Below are 19,557 nucleotides of genomic sequence, written 5' to 3' on the forward strand. Positions count from 1 at the left end.
TTAATGTTATTTTTAATATTTAAAAATATTTTAATAGTATTTAATTTAATGTTATTTTTAATATTTAAAAATATTTTAATAGTATTTAATTTTATTTTATTTTTAATATTTAAAAAATATTTTAATAGTATTTAATTTGACTTGATTTTTAATTTTTTAATATTCAGACACAAATTTTTACCGGACATAAAGAAAACAATTTTCGGCAATTATATTTTACCCATTTAAAGTTTGTGAAACATGTAAACTTCTGTTTACATTAAGCACGATACTAGTGTCAGCCTTCAGAATCCCTTTTGGTGATTACATGGTTGGAGGATATTTGTACAACTGAACGGCAAATCTGCTCAAATTTTTAGATAATAATAGAAATCAAACCTTTTCAAGACAAAGTTCAACATTCAAAGGCCTTTTAAAGAAGGAAGGGAATTCTGGAATGAAAGCAAAAACAATAAAAGTTCAAAAAAAAAAAAAGGATGTATTATCTAAATATATGAAAGACAAAACAGCCGCGTGCGTTTTTGTATGTCCAGCGAAGGCTTTTTTGGGGGGGGGGGGTACTATTTTGTAGAACTTTTTATATCCTCCCTAGATTATAATATCTATGATTTGCGAATGGAGGTCATCTCTACATTTATTTTGAGCGAGTTTTAATAGTATTAAATTTTATTTAATTTTTAATATTTAAAAAATATTTTAATAGTATTTATTTTAATTTTATTTTTAATATTTAAAAATATTTTTATTTTATTTTTGAAATTTAACAAAATTTTTTTATAGTATTTAATTTAATTTAATTTTTAATATATATTATTCCTTAATTGGAATTCATTTTTTGAGATGAGCATTATATATATTAATTTATTTTTATTTCGGACTACTAGTCTCATATTTATTAGTTGTTGTTTTTCATCTTTTATTGGTTTGTTTATTCACAACGTTTCGGCCAACTAATTCCTCTGGCCTTCGTCAGGTGGTAACCGCGACGGATAGGAACTTTGAATCTCCTAACTGCATTCTCAGCAATTACTGCCATCCGTAGTTGTTGTCGTCTCACCACATTTTGGCCAATTAACCTCTGGCACACTTTGGGTGGGATTGAAACCGCTACCTTCTAAATTAATTTTTAATATTCCAACACAAATAATAATAATAATAATAGAAATCAGACCTTTTTATGACAAAATTCAAACGGAAATTTCGGACAAGCTACAAAAACAAAACAAATCCAAAGTTTAATAAAAAAAGGATTTATTATGAGAAAAAAAAAAGATAACAAAAAACTTGAAACTGTGAAAGGAAATGTTTAGGGGGGGGGGTGCACGAAATGAAAAGTGATGAAAAATGGATTCATGAAACGGACGGGGGGGGGGGTGATGGAGGTAGAGGAAGAGGTGAAAAAAAAATCACTGCGGGGCATCGATCACAAGTTCGGCATCATCATCTACGTCGGCCAGCAGACCGGAAATGTCTTGTGCACTTTCACTAGAAATAAATATTAAAAAAAAAAAAATAAATAAAAAAAAATCTGATTAATTTGTAAAAAAAAAAAAATACAGGGTTTGTATAGATTTTCAGTAGTAATACACAGGGACAAAAAAATAAACGCTTTGGATAATCACAGATTTCAAGGTAGTTCTACTAAAATAGCCATATTTTTTCAAACCAAAGCACTTCAAGACTTCAAAATACTACTGTTTTGTTCGGAAATGAATATACTTTCAAATGAATTAATAAATATGAATGTACATTATATGTTTTAAGAGTTTTAAGTAAATAAAGTGATAAAAATGTGAACGTCATAAAATGGCGTTTTCGGTAAGGTTTTATAATGACCCTCCCTGTTTTCCAAAGGCCCGTACCGTGATTGTATGAAGAATTTCGTCATGAAATTTGGGAAACAATCAGAAGAGGTGTTAATCTTAATACTGTCAAGTGTCCGAAATATTTTTGACCATTTCTTTTTTTTGTCGTGTTAAAAATAAGACTTTAATATGACGAGTATCGAACATTTTGAAAAAAAAAACTTCACCGGACACCCACAAGTAAGTAAATCATTCTTTTTACTATCTTTATCAATTAAGAAATAAATATTAATAAATAAATAAAAAAAATCTGATTAATTTGGAAAAAAAAAAAAAAAAAATACAGGGTTTGCACAGATTTTTTCAAGGTCCACTTTTAAGGACTTTTCAAGGTCTTCTCACGACAAAATTCAAGTTTTCAAAACAAAGTTTGATATATAAACAATGATGTGTAATAAACCAAAGAAAAAAACTTAATTCAAAACAGGAAAAGTCATTTTTATTCATCTCTTTATTTAATGAATAGTTTTAAAAGGTCAGTTATTTTTATTGGCTATGATAACATTTATGTGTTGTATATTTGATACCTGACCACTTTTTCAAATTGTTGTGGATTATAGAACAAACTTCAAATTTGATATATAAACAACTAGTGGGAATATCCGGCATTGCCCCGGTGTTTGGAGGTGTTTGGGTGTGTAGGGGGGGGTGTAAATCAAAACAAAATGGAAATAACGAATAAACAAATGTATGAATATGATTTTCAACGCCTTCTAAAGACATTTTATATTTTTCAAGGTAAATAAGGTCTTTTCAAGGAAAAAGTCCAAATTCAAGGTAAATAAGGTCTTTTCAAGGAAAAAGTCCAAATTCAAGGTTAATAAGGTCTTTTCAAGGAAAAAGTCCAAATTCAAGGTTAATAAGGTCTTTTCGAGGAAAAAGTCCAAATTCAAGGTTAATAAGATCTTTTCAAGGAAAAAGTCCAAATTCAAGGTTAATAAGGTCTTTTCAAGGAAAAAGTCCAAATTCCAGGTTAATAAGGTCTTTTCAAGGAAAAAGTCCAAATTCCAGGTTAATAAGGTCTTTTCAAGGAAAAAGTCCAAATTCAAGGTTAATAAGGTCTTTTCAAGGAAAAAGTCCAAATTCCAGGTTAATAAGGTCTTTTCAAGGAAAAAGTCCAAATTCAAGGTTAATAAGGTCTTTTCAAGGAAAAAGTCCAAATTCAAGGTTAATAAGGTCTTTTCAAGGAAAAAGTCCAAATTCCAGGTTAATAAGATCTTTTCAAGGAAAAAGTCCAAATTCAAGGTTAATAAGGTCTTTTCAAGGAAAAAGTCCAAATTCAAGGTTAATAAGGTCTTTTCAAGGAAAAAGTCCAAATTCCAGGTTAATAAGGTCTTTTCAAGGAAAAAGTCCAAATTCAAGGGTAATAAGGTCTTTTCAAGGAAAAAGTCCAAATTCCAGGTTAATAAGGTCTTTTCAAGGAAAAAGTCCAAATTCAAGGTTAATAAGGTCTTTTCAAGGAAAAAGTCCAAATTCAAGGGTAATAAGGTCTTTTCAAGGAAAAAGTCCAAATTCAAGGTTAATAAGGTCTTTTCAAGGAAAAAGTCCAAATTCAAGGTTAATAAGGTCTTTTCAAGGAAAAATCCAAATTCAGGGACTTTTCAAGTCTGTACGAACCCTGCTATATATATATTGGGTACAATATAATAATCAATAGAGGACTGGCTATCTAAAATATAAAGAGCAAAAATCTGTTTAAATGTATGTATGTATGTATGTTGACAGAAACCATGGATTTTCACGAGATCAATATCATTTTGAAGCTCGACCCTTCGGACAACAAATATTGAAAATTATGTTTAATGCCAGTAATGTGCAATTTCAAAGCACTTTCATCCATTTGCTTAAATGTCGAAATTATGCCTGTCGACAATCATATTTACATTCCTTAACCCCACTTATACAAGGTGGCCCACGTAAAAGTACCCCAATATCTCTAATCTTTCTCCTATCGACCAACTGACACCACAAGACACAATGCAATTCTTTTTGCCACAAGATGGCGCTACATGCCACACGTCTCACAGATCACTGACACGAGTTCATGACATCTTTACGGAAGAGAGAACAATAAGCAAAGGGTTATGGTTACCATGTTCCCCGGACTTGTCATCATGTGATTTTTTTGGGGGGGAGACTTTAAATCAAAAAGTTTATGCAAATAATCCTCATAGTCTAGTCCAACTAAAGGAGAACATAACCAATACTATAAGAAGAATCACCAGAGAAGATCTACAGGCAGTATCTGCAAATGTTGTTAGACATGCCCAGAAATGCATAGATGTCAAGCGGGAGCACTTCCAACATCTTTTATAAAACTACAGGTAATTTAAACAATGTTACGGGTAATTTAAACAATGTTACAGGTAATTTAAACAATGCTACAAGTAATTTAAACAATGTTACAGGTAATTTAAACAATGTTACAGGTAATTTAAACAATGTTACAAGTAATTTAAACAATGCTACAAGTAATTTAAACAATGCTACAAGTAATTTAAACAATGCTACAAGTAATTTAAACAATGTTACAAGTAATTTAAACAATGTTACAAGTAATTTAAACAATGCTACAAGTAATTTAAACAATGCTACAAGTAATTTAAACAATGTTACAAGTAATTTAAACAATGTTACAAGTAATTTAAACAATGTTACAAGTAATTTAAACAATAAAAGAATGTTCATCCTCTCTGCTACATTTTGTATGGGCTACTTTTAAGTGGGCCACACTGTATTATTAAATGCTATTTTCCCCATTGTAGATTTGTTTTACTTTTAAATTTCCAATATTCTGGATACAAGTGTTATGTCCCTTTAGCACAAAACTACCCAATCTTATTAGATAGAAAACAGCAGATAGTTTCCTGATAAAGGGGCGTAACTCTTGTAACCACAATAATACAATACAATAATACAATACAATAATACAATACAATAATACGATGCAATAATACAATGCAATAATACAATGCAATAATACAATACAATAATACGATGCAATTTCAAAACAATGTATTTCGATTTTATTTCCAAGATTTAAAAAATATTTTAATGGTATTTTTATTAAGACTTAAAAAAAATAATTTAATAGTATTCGATTTTATTTTTAATTTTGCAACATAAATTTTTACTGGACATAAAGAATATGACTATCAAGACGTTTTCAGGACATTTTCCATATTTTCAAGGTAATAATAGAAATAAGGTTTCTTCAAGTCAAAAGTCAAGGACTTTTCAAGCCTGTGCGAACTCTGAAAATAAATCGGTTTTACAAGGGGGCGTTCCAGTAATGTTTCCTATTTTTTTATATTCTGCCCGAGTGGATCAGAAGGTATTGAAAATTGTATTGTTATGATACTTATTCAGTCATGACTTGAACGTTTCATCACTTTGTTGCAGATATTGACGGCTTGAGACTGTCATGGACATGTGTCAAAAGCAGAGATGCGTCATTGGATTCCTGGCAAAAGTACACTGAGAATAGTGGTGAATAAATTCTGGATCCCAAAACTTTGCTCGTTTTAATGGTACTACTCCCATCTTCATAGTTTTTTTTTTTTTTTTTTTTTTTTTTTTTTACATGGGGGGTTATTGTGTGTACAGTAATCAATGGGATAGTATCGTAGTAATAGTATTGGGAATTTGCTAAGGTGTCATCACTTAAGGGGGCAGTTCATCAGGAATTTGTTTGTGTTGGACTTGAAGACATCCAAGTTGAATTCGGGGGGGGGGGGGGAACAGGCAAGCAGAAGAGAGTTCCACAGCCGTGCAGTTCTAAGAAAGAAGCTTTGTTCATGGAACCTACGTTTTGATTTCGGCACGGATAAAGAGTGGGGAAAATTATTGACAGTGGTTTTAGCTAGTCGGGTGTTTTTCGTGAAAGATTGGTGGGGGAGGACCAGAGAATGGAGCTCAGACGAGCACTTGCCATGGAAATAACGATAAAACAGAGACAGGCTCACAACGTCTCTTCTGTGGGAGCGAGGTTGCAGGGAAGAGAAAAGGGCATCCCCCATTAAGTCACGAAGTCTATTTTGTACTCTGTCAAGGCAGGATAGGCTGTTTTTAGCAGCTCCTGCCCAGATGTGGCAGCAGTACTCCATCCTTGGACGTACTTGGCTTTTATACAGATAGAGAATTGCATCATTAGTGAGATATCTTCTGGAGCGGTAGAAGGATCCCACCATTTTCCCAGCGACCTTGGCCACAGACTTGATGTATGTGTTCCATTTCAGATCAGGAGTAAAGGTCAAACCCAGAAGCTTATCAAAACATGGGGCCTCCCCTAGACGAGAGCCATTCATTTCAATCGATGCCAGATGGGGATCAGAGCGTTTATGATGTAATGATAGGAGCTTGGTCTTAGATACATTAAAGGTAACCAGCCACCTCTTCCTTTACTGAACCACGTGCTCAAGATCTGAGGAGAGAGAATCAGAGAGAACGTTGCCATTTACGGCTTTTGATGTGTTGCCATAGATAGTCGTGTCATCAGCATAGATGTCAACGAATGATTTTAGTATGTGTTTTGGGAGATCATTGATGTAGATCAAGAAGAGAGTTGGGCCCAGGATGGACCCCTGAGGGACTCCAGCATTAATACTGTGGGCCTCTGATTTCTGCCCATCAACCACTACTCTTATGAGCCTATCAGAGAGAAATGATTTAATGATAGAGAAAACATTTCCAGTTATACCGTAGCTGGAAATCTTGTGAAGTAGGCCTTTATGCCATACCTTATCGAAGGCCTTTGATATGTCAGGAGCAATTGCCCTAGAAATGAAGCCTTTGTCGAGAGATTCGCTAATTCTATGTGATATAACTGTTAGCACGTCAGCTGTAGATCTAGCAGAATGAAAGCCATATTGCATGTCACTTAGAAGGTTATTTCTGCTGAGGTGGTTGACTACTTCTCTATTTAATATGGATTCCAACAACTTACTCATGACACTCAGGAGACTTATTGGTCTGTATTGAGGGAGATGACTTATCACCTGAATTCTTAAATACAGGGCATACTGATGAGGTTTTCCAGGGTGTTGGAAAGCACTTCTCCTTAAGGCAACGTTTAAACAGTTTGGTAAGTATGGGGGCAATTTTTGGTTGTAGCTTCAACTTTTTTAGTTAAAAAAAAAGAAAAAAAGAAAGGAGGCTTTACTTTTAGACTCTTGTATACAGTGTGCTGCAGCATTTTTGCATCAAAGTCTAAACCTGCAGCCCCTGCCGTTCATCCTTCTTCAACAACAACTCCTATGATTCAGCTTGTCGGCCAGAAGGAGAGCTCATTTGCAAGATCCTCTTTTGCCTGGTTCGTGTTAACATGTCAGTAGATCGTATTCGCTACCATCCGAATCCGATTAGGTATGCATTGAAATGGGGTACGGTTGCAACATCTGTGTATTCTGGCTGAGTTTAAAACTGACTTCGAAATCTAGTGGGTGATGCCCTTTTCTCTTCCCTGCAACCGCTTTCCCACAGAAGAGATGTTGCAAGCTTGTCCCTGCCCTGTTGTTATTTTCATGACAAGTGCTCGACTGAACTCCAATCTATGGTTCACACAAAAAAAAAACACTCGACTAGCTACAACCACTCTGTAACTGTGCCTAAATCTAAACGCAGATTCCATGAACTAAGTTCTTGCCAGAACTGCCCACTTGTGGAACACTGTTCTGCTGAACTGCTTCCCAGTTGAATACGGCATGGTAGCCTTGTGGCACAATGACGTAGCCCCTTTTGAGGGAGCTGGGGGGTTCTACATTAATAACCCCTATATCTAGCTTCTAACCTTTTGCCTGACTTTGTGATGAATTTAAAAACGTTTCATAAAGGTGTTTTGTGGGTTTGGAAAGCATGTCGGCTGGGTTCAAATGACAGGTGTGATGAAACTTCAGCGGTGTCAGAATAATTCAAGAAAGGTCAAACTTACACGCAGATATCTGAAGTTGAAAAAAATAAAACATTGCGTAAAACGCATCTCTCTCGTTCTCTCGCGCTCTCTCTCTTTCTTTCTCTCATTCACTCCCTTTCTCTTTCTTTCTCTCATTCACTCCCTTTCTCTTTCTTTCTCTCATTCACTCCCTTTCTCTTTCTTTCTCTCATTCACTCCCTTTCTCTTTCTTTCAATGAAGAAAGAGAAAACTGAAATATGATTGTATTGTTTTAGACAGTTGAAGTTCGCAGCCCATGCGTGGAGGACATAGTAGTTTGGGTGTGCACACAATGGGTTGACTAAATATGCTTCCTACTTGTTAACTGTTAAATAAATTATATATTTTTTTATAAAAATGCATTTGTTCGCTATTTTTGTACAAGTGTTCGATTTCAGCCTGCGGTTCCTCCCATGAATGCGACGACAGAAAGCTGCCTGTAACGACACAATGACCACACAAGAAGTGACCCATGCCAGACAGTTATAGCCGACGACATATCGACCCGTTTTTGTTGATTTTTCAAACATGTGCTTATCGTTAGATCTGGTTGGATATCGTTCATTCCCCGGGGAGCTGGTTGTGTTCCCAAAACATTCCTCAACCAAGTAACCCTCGCAGGGAAGCGATAGTACGATAGCCTTCAAATCCAATGTAAACAAATTCTTGTTGAGCTGTCCCCATAAATAATCAAATTCTACACAATTTAAACCATTAACAATTTCTACACTAACACCTTACATTCGTTAACCCTTATCCTTTAGTGGCCTTTGGGCCTTTATAAAAACTGGGGAAAAAATCTACTTGCCTGTCTGGGTCAGAGTTCTCATTGCTGAAGATCTCCATGGGTAATTTGGCCGGAGCCTTTTCAATCCCAAAAGAGTGTTGACGAGATTCCAAGTGTCGTTCCAGTTCTTCACGGGTCATCTGTCCGGCTATTCGTTCCGGCTCGGGTTCAGGTTTTATAGTCAGTGCTAGAAAAAAATAAAAAAATAAAATAAATAAATAAAAAAAAAAGAAAAAAGAACATTGAACAATTTTTCACAAACACAAAAAAAGAAGATATTTCAAATTTCATTTCACAAATTGAAAACACATCCAATGACAGCAGCACCCCCATAAAACACAATACTCCCTTTCTTCTCTAAGCGCCATTTAAAATGATCAAAGCAGGAAATACAGTGTGACCCCCTCCTCCGCATCATCCCCTCCCCAGCCCCCAAAATATAACCCCTGAGATTGTTCATAAAATATTCTTTTTCTAGAACCTTATTTAATTTATAAAACTCTCCATATTTGTCTGTCTGTCTCCATTATTTCAAATTGCATCTCCTAAATAAAGCAGGTCAAAATGATTGCTTTTTTTTTTTTTTGTATTTTGTTGTTATGAGGAGGGAGGAGGTAACCCTTGGAGAATGAAAAATTTAAATGTACATGCTGTCAATTATTTAAATATACGTTTATGCATTTCATTCTGTTTAACTATCCATCTGACGATAGCTCAAACTTTCTATGTTTGTCTGTCTGTCTGTCTCCATTATTTCAAATTGCATCTCCTCCGAGACACAACGTTGCAGAGCGGCATAAAGCAGGTCAAAATGATTGCATTTTTTGTGGGCCGTTTTTATATGGGTTTTTAACCGGTAAAAAATAACTGCTAAGGGGTCGAAATGTTTTTTTGTAAATTGGAACTTGGCAAGCATAAGTCAACTTAACATGTTCTTCTACGAATACATAAATATACAGTGAAAAGTAGTTACACACTTTTGGAAGACATTTATTTTGAAAAGAAAGCTTTGTAATGAAATGATAAAATCATTTTTAATTTACTTTGTGGGTGTTTCATTCCTATATTTCGCTAAAAAATTAGCTTCATCAGGGTTTTAGGTCCAGTCCATATTGTTTATTTTCTTTTTCTTCATTTTGTTGTTATAAGGAGGACGTAATCCTTGGAGAAGAAAAATTTAAATGTACGTTTATGCCTTTCATTCTGTTTATTTTTAACTATCCATCTGGCGATAGCTCAAACGGTAATGACTGGAGCGGCAGATGTTTTGATTTAACTGATGCCACCAAGTTTTTTTTTTAGTTTTGAAATCACTACGACATGTGGGTACAATATAATAATCAATAGAGAATTGGCTCTATTATTATATATACAAAATCTGCATAAATTAAAATATTTAAACATATTTTACGATCAGGCAACGCCAGGCACCTTGCTAGTACGTCCTAGGCAGGGTTCAAAACTGGTTTCGAAATCTAGTAAGTGATTTCTTTTTCTTCTCCTTGAAAACCCCCAATACTAATGACAGTGGTTTTAGCTAGTCGGGTGTTTTTCGTGAAAGATTGGTGGGGGAGGACCAGAGAATGGAGCTCAGACGAGCACTTGCCATGGAAATAACGATAAAACAGAGACATGCTCGCAACGTCTCTTCTATGGGAGAGAGGTTGCAGGGAAGAGAAAAGGTCATCCCCCACAAGCCACGAAGTCTATTTTGTACTCTGTCAAGGCAGGATAGACTGTTTTTAGCAGCTCCTGCCCAGATGTGGCAGCAGTACTCCATCCTTGGACATACTTGGCTTTTATACAGATAGAGAATTGCATCATTAGTGAGATATCTTCTGGAGTGGTAGAAGGATCCAACCATTTTCCCAGCGTTTTAGGTCCAGTCCGTATTGTTTATTTTCTTTTTCTTCATTTTGTTGTTATAAGGAGGAGGTAATCCTTGGAGACATCTACATAAATTAAAATATTATATTTAAACATATTTTATGATCAGGCAACGCCAGGCACCTTGCTAGTACGTCCTATAATGCATTTGCCTTGGCAGGGTTCAAAACTGGTTTCAAAATCTAGTAAGTGATTTCTTTTTCTTCTCCTTGAAAACCCCCAATACTAATGATCACTACAATACTATCTCATTGATTACTGTACACGCAATAACCCTTATCTCTGAGTGGCCTTCGGGCCTTAATAAGTGGTGACCCCCATGTAAAAAAAAAAAAAAAAAAAAAAAACACTGTCAAAAATTTTCCCCACTCCTTATCTGTGCCAAAATCAAAACGTAGATTCCATGAACAAAGCTTCTTTCTTAGAAGTGCACGCCTGCGGAACTCTGTTCCGGTTGCCTGTTTCCCACCTGACTACAACCTGGATGTCTTCAAGTCCAGTGTGAACAAATTCCTGATGAACCGCCTCCCTAAGTAAGACACCTTATCAGATCTCCAAAACTAACGTACTGTACACACAATAACCCTTATCCCCGAGTGGCTTCCAGGCCTTGATAAGTGGTGACTACCTTGTAAAAAAAACAAAAAAAAAAAAAAACTTTTTCTCGTAGAAGAGACGTTACGAGTCTATCTCTGCACTGTCGTTATTTTCATGGCAAGCGCTCGTCTGAGCTCCAATTGTTAGATAATAGCAAAGTTAAAATTGTTAATTATCTATCTGTCTGTCTATCTATCTATCTAATGATGTGAACAACACCAGGAAGGGACAGATACAAAGTTCATTTAAGATGATGATAGATAAAACACATTTACCTTGTCAGTCGGTGGAATGACGACAAACGAAGACATCAGTTTACAAATATTAGATGATTCTTTATTCATACCAGCTGGATGATTGATGATGGTCAGGGATTCAAGCTTTCTCAATTACATTGTCCTATTATTAGATGACTAGCAGTTCAGTCCTATGTACTCTTCATAACTTGCCCTATGTGTGAATACACTTTATGTAGTCACACGTAGGGCAAACTTGTTTCCTTCAATAATTACAAGAAACCTTCTCTACCACCAATAGCAACGGCCAGAGATTCTTTATCTGAAAGTACATCTTTTAAACTCCTTGGCCTAACGTTCACAGGAAACACGAGTTGGAACAATTACATTGAGAGTATTGCCAGAACTGCTGTGAAGAAGGTAGGCTCTCTCTACCATGCTAGAAAGCCACTAACGCCTGAAAGTACCCTGTACCTCTATAAGGCCACGATTCGCCCATGTATGGAGTATTGTTGTCATATTTAGGCTGTTGCATCTGCTACTAGTTTCTCACTCCTGGACAAGGTTCAAAAGAGAAGGCGCCAACCTGATAGGTCCTGAACTGTCATCTAAGTTTCAACCTCTGTCCCATTGACGAAATGTTGCATCCCTCTGTCTGTTTTACAAGTATTTTAATGGTGAAAGCTCCGACGAGCTACAAGCCCTTGCACCCCCCACCCTCAACATAAATACCCCCAACAAACCTGAGAATCAGCAAAGTTCCACCCCTACACAGTAAAGATCCCTAGATGTAAGAAAGTCTTTTACTCTAATAGTTTCTTCCCCAGAACTGCTAGACTTTGGAACTCCTTTCCAGGATTCTGCTTCTCCAACTGTACTGACATGCAGAAGTTCAAGTGTAATGTGAACAGACATCTTGCTGCTAAACTCCTATCATTTATCTTTTAATATTTGCCTACAGGGTTCGATTCTAGCCTTTTCCTTATATCATTTTCAAACTTATTTAGTTTTGCTTTCTTACTTACTTACATGATATACATGTTGACTGTGACGATTCTTGGAGACTTCATATTATTATTAAAACGGAGCTGAGACATTTATGCAACAGTTTTTGTTAACACATATAGAGGGGAGATAATTCACTTATGATGATGGGGACAGACAGTTAACACTTGAACGGAGTTATACAAAGTTCGTTTACAAGCTGATAGACAAAACACCTTTACCTTTTCATTTTTTGTGGATTGACGACAGACGAAGACAACAGTTTACAAATATTAGATGATTCTTTATTCATACAAGCTGGATGATTGATGATGGTCAGGGATTCAAGCTTTCTCAATTACATTGTCCTATCTTTCCCCATCTCGCCTCCAAGAAGGCATCAGCTCCCAGTGTGGCCGACTCTCTCTCTCTCTATCTCTCTCTATCTCTCTCTCTCTTTCTCTCTATCTGGTGCTGTCTCTCACTGTGACTGTGTCTGACTACGAACCCTGTCTCAATATATTGAGAATCTCCTTTCTTTATGACGTCAAAGCATGCTTCACCACATAAAATTTATTCATGTGGATTTTAAATATGTATGTCCAAACACACTTTTGGCAAACAAAGAATTCTCAATCCTAATTATTCAATATCTAACCTATTTGTTAATCATTATTTCTAAACTCGTATTGTCCATTCTTTTAACTGACATATTTAATATCGAGTTATTCCTAAAAGAATGAATGCATTCTTAAATTAAATATCTAAGGCATTTGATAGGGTATGACATAAAGGTCTACTTCACACTATGGCAGAATTATGTTTTGGAAAAAATAGTTGGATAGGAATTTTTAGCAAGAATCAATATTGAAAAGAGTTCTGTGAGATTTTAACACACACGGTCTCAGACCTCTTGACGGACGCTTCCTTTCTAGAGCAATTGCTCTAGACACATCTAAGGCATTTGATAGGGTATGGCATAAAGATCTACTTCACAAGATCTCCATTTCTCTCTTTTCAATTTTATAAGAGTAGTTATTGATGGGCAGAAATCTGACATAATATTTAATTTTTTTTTTTAATTAAATTTTCACCCCAAACAAGGCACATTGCCACTTTGCTGTAGGGGGCTACTATCGGGGACATAAGCATCAGGGGTACTGTGTAGGATGTTGGGCAGTAAGATGTCGATTCACATTGCACTTGAACTTCTGCATGTCAGTACAGTCGGGGAAGCAGGGACCCGGAAGAGAATTCCAAAGTCTAGCTGTTCTGGGGAAGAAACTACTGGAATAAAAGGCTCTCTTACATCTAGGGATTTAGCTGCTTGCCTGGTTTGTTGAGGGTATTTACGTCGAGGGGGCACAAGTGCTTGCAGTTCGTCAGAGCGTTTACCGTTAAAGTACTTGTAGAACAGGCAAACGGATGCAACATTTTGTCGATGTGACAGAGGCTGAAGTTTAGCTGAGAGTTCAGAACCTATCAGATTGTCTAGGACCGAGAGACTAGTGGCAGATGCACCAGAAATAACTCTGACATAAATAATATTTTGTTATTTGCAAAAACAATGACAATCGTTCTGCATTCCTAAGATTTCAATATGTATTTTTTTTTAAACTTTTCTTACTGGGTTCGATCCTAACATTTTCCAAATATCATTTTCAAACTTATCTAATTTTGCTTTCTTACTGGGGTCTGTCCCTTTCCAAGAACACAAGAATTTAGAACTCCAAAACAATAACTGATAAACGACACTGTTCGCACCACATTAAGACTTCAATCGGCTACGTCACATACTACCTTCTCTCTTAGAACTGCATGCATGTGGAACTCTCTTCCAGTTGCCTGCTTTCCAGCTGACTACAATCTTCAAGTCCAATGTAAACAAGTTCTTGATGAACCCCCACTAAGTAATCCAATTTACAAAATTCCCACTACTTATGTTTACTACGCTATAATCACACCGACTAATTTATACGCATTAACCCTTATCCTCGAGTGACCCTCAGGCCTTGATAAGTGGTGATTCCTGTGTAAAAAAAATATATACATATATATATATATATATATATATATATATATATATATATATATATATATACAAAATACTCATGGCGGTACCGTCCAACAATACAAAATACGCCATGTTGGTAATCCCATTATATAATAGGAGTTATTGAGGCTGAAGGCAGTTACATTGAATAGATGTCAGCTCTACTACATAATCAAGATACCGGAATTGATTTTTTTTTAACTAAAATTTTTAAATAAAGTGTTTTCTTTAGGGCGGCACTTTTATCGTTCTACTTTTATCGTTCTTCAATCGGCTACGTCACCAGATTTTTTTCCTTTCTAATTTCAAATTAATCTCTTTTAAACAAAAAGAAAGCAAGAATTACTGCAATTAATGGCAATATTATATACAGCACATCTCTCTCTCTCTCTCTCTATATATATATATATATATATATATATATATATATATATATATATATATATATATATATATATATATATATAATAATAATAATAATTATAATAATAGTAGTAGTCCTTTCGTTTTTATTTTTTTTTTAATTTATAGTTTTTTAGTTTTTTTATATATATAACCAAGTGGTTGTGAAATGTCTTTTTCGTTTTCTCCTTTTCTGTTGTCGACTTTATTTCCTCTCCTTTGGCCCACACAAGCCGCCGTGTTCTTAGCATATATTCCCAAAATATCATTATAGGTAAGATAATGCTAATAAATAAACAAAGAAACAATTAAAACAAACAAACAAACAAACAAAAATATCAATCAAACCTTTTTTTGTTTATGCACGTAAAGTCTCTTAAAATGTCTATTACATCGAAACTGATCACTCTGCTTTGTTTTTTTAACACAATTTCGACCTTTTTTTTTTTTTTTTTTAATTAGTCATAAACCAGAAATATTGGTGGACATTCATCACAGCGTGCAGCAGCAGGAAGACAAAGGATCTCCGGACAGAAAGGTATGATCTTCTTCCATATATTTTCCCCTGTTATACAACACAATCTATGATCTTTTTTCGCTCACCAATCTCCAACCATTATCAACAATCTCCCCCACTTTCTATCTGTGCCTAAATGTAAACATAAATTCCATGAACAAAGTTTCTTTCCTAGAATGGCCTACATGTGGAACACTGTTCCATTGGCCTGCTTCCCGACCAACTACAATTGTTATAGAGTCCATGACATGAATAACACAATTAGTGCGGGATGTCGTTGAGTACAATGGAGGTCAAAAGGTTAAGACCCAGTGACACCGCTCTGACGTCTTGTGAACTTGTTAGTTGTAGATGCATCCGGTCGGAGACCACCTAGAAAACATGTCATCCCCAAATATAAAAAGGAAGGGAGCACACGTGCTTAGAGGGTTAGAGTTCAGTTCGGGTTTGGAGTCGACAGTTTGAGTCTGACAGACACAGTTGTCAGTTATTCTGAGAAGATGAAGACTCCTTGTGGAAGTGGTGAGAGGTAGCGATGTATGGCAGATAAATCGATAGATAAATTTTCCACCCTCCTTCTAAGGATAGGCAGAAAAGAATGAAACTGAATAAGGTTCCAATTGTCCAGAGAAATGAGACTTTCATTTGTTGTTATGCATTTGTTCCAGGAGCTAATGTCGGGGCACAAACCACAATACGGCAAGAGATATGAAGAAGATATAAAAAGGTACATTCTGCCTTTATTTTATAAATCTCTCGATAGGGCTGATGTGCCATAAAATTAACATTTGATGCAAAGTAAGTAGACCCCTTCCCCTCTATACAACAGAACAAATGCTCCTTATCCTAGATTGCTCAACCAAGACTTCACAGTCAAGTTTATTCTACTATTTAACAGTCAAGTTGTTATATATTCGTTATCATCAAGGTTATCCTTGAGGGGTACCAAATTGAGCTTTCGTTACATTTGAATATGTTATATAGAGTTCTTCATTTAGGGGCACTTTTTACGTTTGGGTGTATACACTGTATAACATCAAAGATTCTGTGTGCGTATGATTGTCTCTAATATAAATGGTTGTACGTGTGTATTATCATAAAGGGAATCGTGTGTGTGACATGTAATTTCTGAACCTACCTCTGCTTCTTCAAAACGGACCATCTGGAAATTTCTCATCCTGGAGGGAGACTCGATACCTGTTTGACGAAGATTTATCACTCCAAGACGATGAATGTGTTTTATAGTTTTTTATTTCACTTTCCCCAGAGGTCCTGCAGGAGGTGGAAGTGAAATCTGCTTGTGTGGGTTCTTCTTCACACACGTCAGCGTTCGTCTCCCCCCTCCCCAGTTAAGAGGGGGAGACCACGGAAAAACGTCCGTCTTCTTCAAAGCTCAAATCAAATCTCACCGATCTGCTGATCACGTCATACATACGTAATTTGGTCAGCTGACCTTCGGTTCTGGTAAACGTGTCTACCTCCACGTTTACTCTCCTCTCTCTCTCTCTCTCTCTCTCTGTAACAAAGTTTATTCTACTATTTAACTGTACGAAGGGTATATGGAGTTATGCCTTTCCCATAAATATAACCTGGAAGTTCAGAACGTTAAAATTAGACAAAATCCAACCGATATGATGACTTGCAAAAATGGCTCACAAAAAATCGACCCCTCCTTATACAAAACTGGCCAGTTTAAGGTTAAGAAATTAATGTTTTTGTCCAAGTTTTCGATATTTGTCATCCGAGATGTCGGGCTTCAAAATGATACCGATCTTGTCAGGATCCGTCACCTCTGTCAAAGGTTTTTGCAAGATATGATGATTGCAACATCTTGTCAGACGAGTTCCACTCCCTCAGACACTTAAAGTCCATAAGCCCAAATGCCTGAGGGAGTATCTATACACAGATGATGTTACAGAGTCTTAGCTTTGTACGACAGCTAAGTCTCTCTCTCGGTTCAAAATGTTGAGATCCAGCAACAAGCAAGAGCAAGATAGCCAGCAACAAATCAAACTGCAGATCAGCTTAATGCAGGTACTGGTCTCCCGCTTTATGGTTTTTTAAATCAGGATTTGCTTCTCCTAGAAAGGTTGCCTTCACTACGGCTTACGGGAGCCCTCTCCACCCCGATACACATATACACACACACAAATATACACGGTGCTAGTTGGCCGTTGACCCCGAAAAAGGGTTCATTCGCCCTTTGAAAGGTCTTGTTTTTAATCCTTCAGGGAGACTAGCCGCCCTCCTCACCAAACAACTCTGGTGGGGGAACCAGTTTAGTCGCCGGTGACCCAACCATGAGGCAGGTAGTACTGGGTTACATGGTACCAGTAGCATATGACATGACCTGACCATAAAAAAAGATATACAAACATACATACATATATACATACATACATTTAAACAGACAGGTAAGATTTATATAATAGATAACGAAAAATATTGAATTTCAAGTAAAATAAATGATACCTACATAATTGTTGTGCCACAAATAGTAACACATCCAAAAATTATAGAAAACGATAAGGTAGAAAAATAATTATAAGATTATATGCTGGGTCAGACATATTAGATCACATGATGTAAACAAAAGGGGAGGTAATTCAGTCGAAACTTCAAACAAGTAAACATAAACATATATACATAATTTGTGAAGTTTTTAAAAATAACTTTTTTTTTTACCTGTTTGAATTTTTTCATTTTTTATTAAAAAAAAAAAATAATTGATTGAATTTATAAGAAATTGGGAACTTAATTACCTCCCCTGTTAACTCTCTAATTCAAATCAGTAGATTTCGAAACTAAATCGTTTTTCATAATTTTTGGATGTGTTACTGTTTGCTCCATAACAATTACATGGTACTTGAAATCCCATATTTTTCGTTATTATAATATTAATTTTAAATGTATAATTATTATTATTATTATTATTATTACTACTAATAGATATTTTTGTGACTTACCTGTTTTCATTATTGCTTTTTTTGTCGTTGTTGTTGTCGTTATTGGTGGTGTTGTGGAGGATGTTGGTGGTGGTGTTGTTTTTTGTTTTTTCTTTATTTCAGGTGTGACTACCTGCGACTGAAACAAACAAAATAGACATCAATCATCTCTCTCTCTCTCTCTCTATATATATATATAAAGTGAAAGTGTCTGTCTGTGTGTGTGTGTGCGTACAGTTCTCTATAACTGTTAATTTTCGGTCTACTGACTCGAAATTTGATATACAGGGTACTGAGATTGAGGAAAAATTTTTCTAATCCGTTTTCGGCCAGAAATTTGGCTGTTAAGGGGTCAAAGTTCAACGATTTGACCTTTGAGAACTCTACCAAACTCCTCCGACAATTTTGGGTCTAAACACTTGAAATTTTAGATATGGGTTCCTTGGACATGGATCTAACTTAGTAACTTGATTTGAGTCAAAAACAATAAGTGTTAAGTGTTAGGGGTCAAAGTTAAAAAATTTAGCTTTTTTCTTTTTGCTCAACATACACATTCAAACACCCGGGCAACGCCAGGCTGAAATGCTAGTATATATATATATTTATAAAAAAACTAGGTATGCATATACGTCTCCATATATATAAAGTTAGAGACCAAATAGGGAATATGTACTCTGACCGACTTCACTGCGAAGAAAGAAAAAAAAGGATACATTTCCCTCAACACGAGTTTGACCTTCACCTTCGCAGTTTACACACGCTGACTCGGTAAACAAATATCACAACAAGAAAACGTTTTTAAACCAAACTCTGTAATCATATATATTTTTTAAAAAATAATAATAAAAACGAGTTATATTATTATTATGTCGCAACAATAAAACTTTTTCAAATGAAACTGTTTTTATATATATATTTTTTTAAATAATAATAAAAACGAGTTACGTTATTATGCTGTGACAATAAAACATTTTCAAACCAAACTCTGTTTTTATATATATTGTCCTTATCTATACATAGTTCATAACGAACAACGCTGAGTCACACAAAAAGCCCGAAATAAAGGATTTTGGGGCCGTTTCGTGCATTTCGTTGAAAAAGTTACCTGCCCATGTCAATGGAATTTAGCACTGTTTGTATACAGTCGCGGTATCATCTACTGGCATACGGACAGGATTTGTGCAATGCATAACGCGTCTGACTACGGATCAGAAGATTCCAGGTTCGAATCCCGGCAAGTTCGTAATAATTTTACCCATCATTTTATCCAACGTTACTCATTATCCTTACTCTTAGTTAGGGTATTTTTGATTTTTTAGTGATTTTGTTTTGTGCATATGGGAATTTGCCATAC

General features: G+C 35.5%; 1 protein-coding gene across 2 annotated transcripts in view; it reads right to left on the reverse strand.

Annotated features, from left to right (window-relative positions):
* Positions 1–1,234: 1,234 nt before the first annotated feature.
* LOC145271385 (uncharacterized) overlaps positions 1,235–19,557 on the reverse strand; it is a 72,512-nt gene continuing 54,189 nt past the window's right edge. For both annotated transcript variants that reach the window (XM_080126926.1, XM_080126925.1), the window contains exons 6-8: positions 18,225–18,342; positions 8,604–8,769; positions 1,235–1,485 (exon numbers count right to left, since the gene is read on the reverse strand). In XM_080126926.1, the coding sequence (XP_079983052.1) occupies positions 1,407–1,485; positions 8,604–8,769; positions 18,225–18,342 (363 nt within the window). In that variant the 3' untranslated portion in view covers positions 1,235–1,406. The remainder of the gene's footprint in view (positions 1,486–8,603; positions 8,770–18,224; positions 18,343–19,557) is intronic.

Source organism: Euprymna scolopes, chromosome 46 (assembly GCF_053919585.1).
Source record: "Euprymna scolopes isolate OS-2025 chromosome 46, ASM5391958v1, whole genome shotgun sequence".
Taxonomy (NCBI): domain Eukaryota; kingdom Metazoa; phylum Mollusca; class Cephalopoda; order Sepiida; family Sepiolidae; genus Euprymna; species Euprymna scolopes.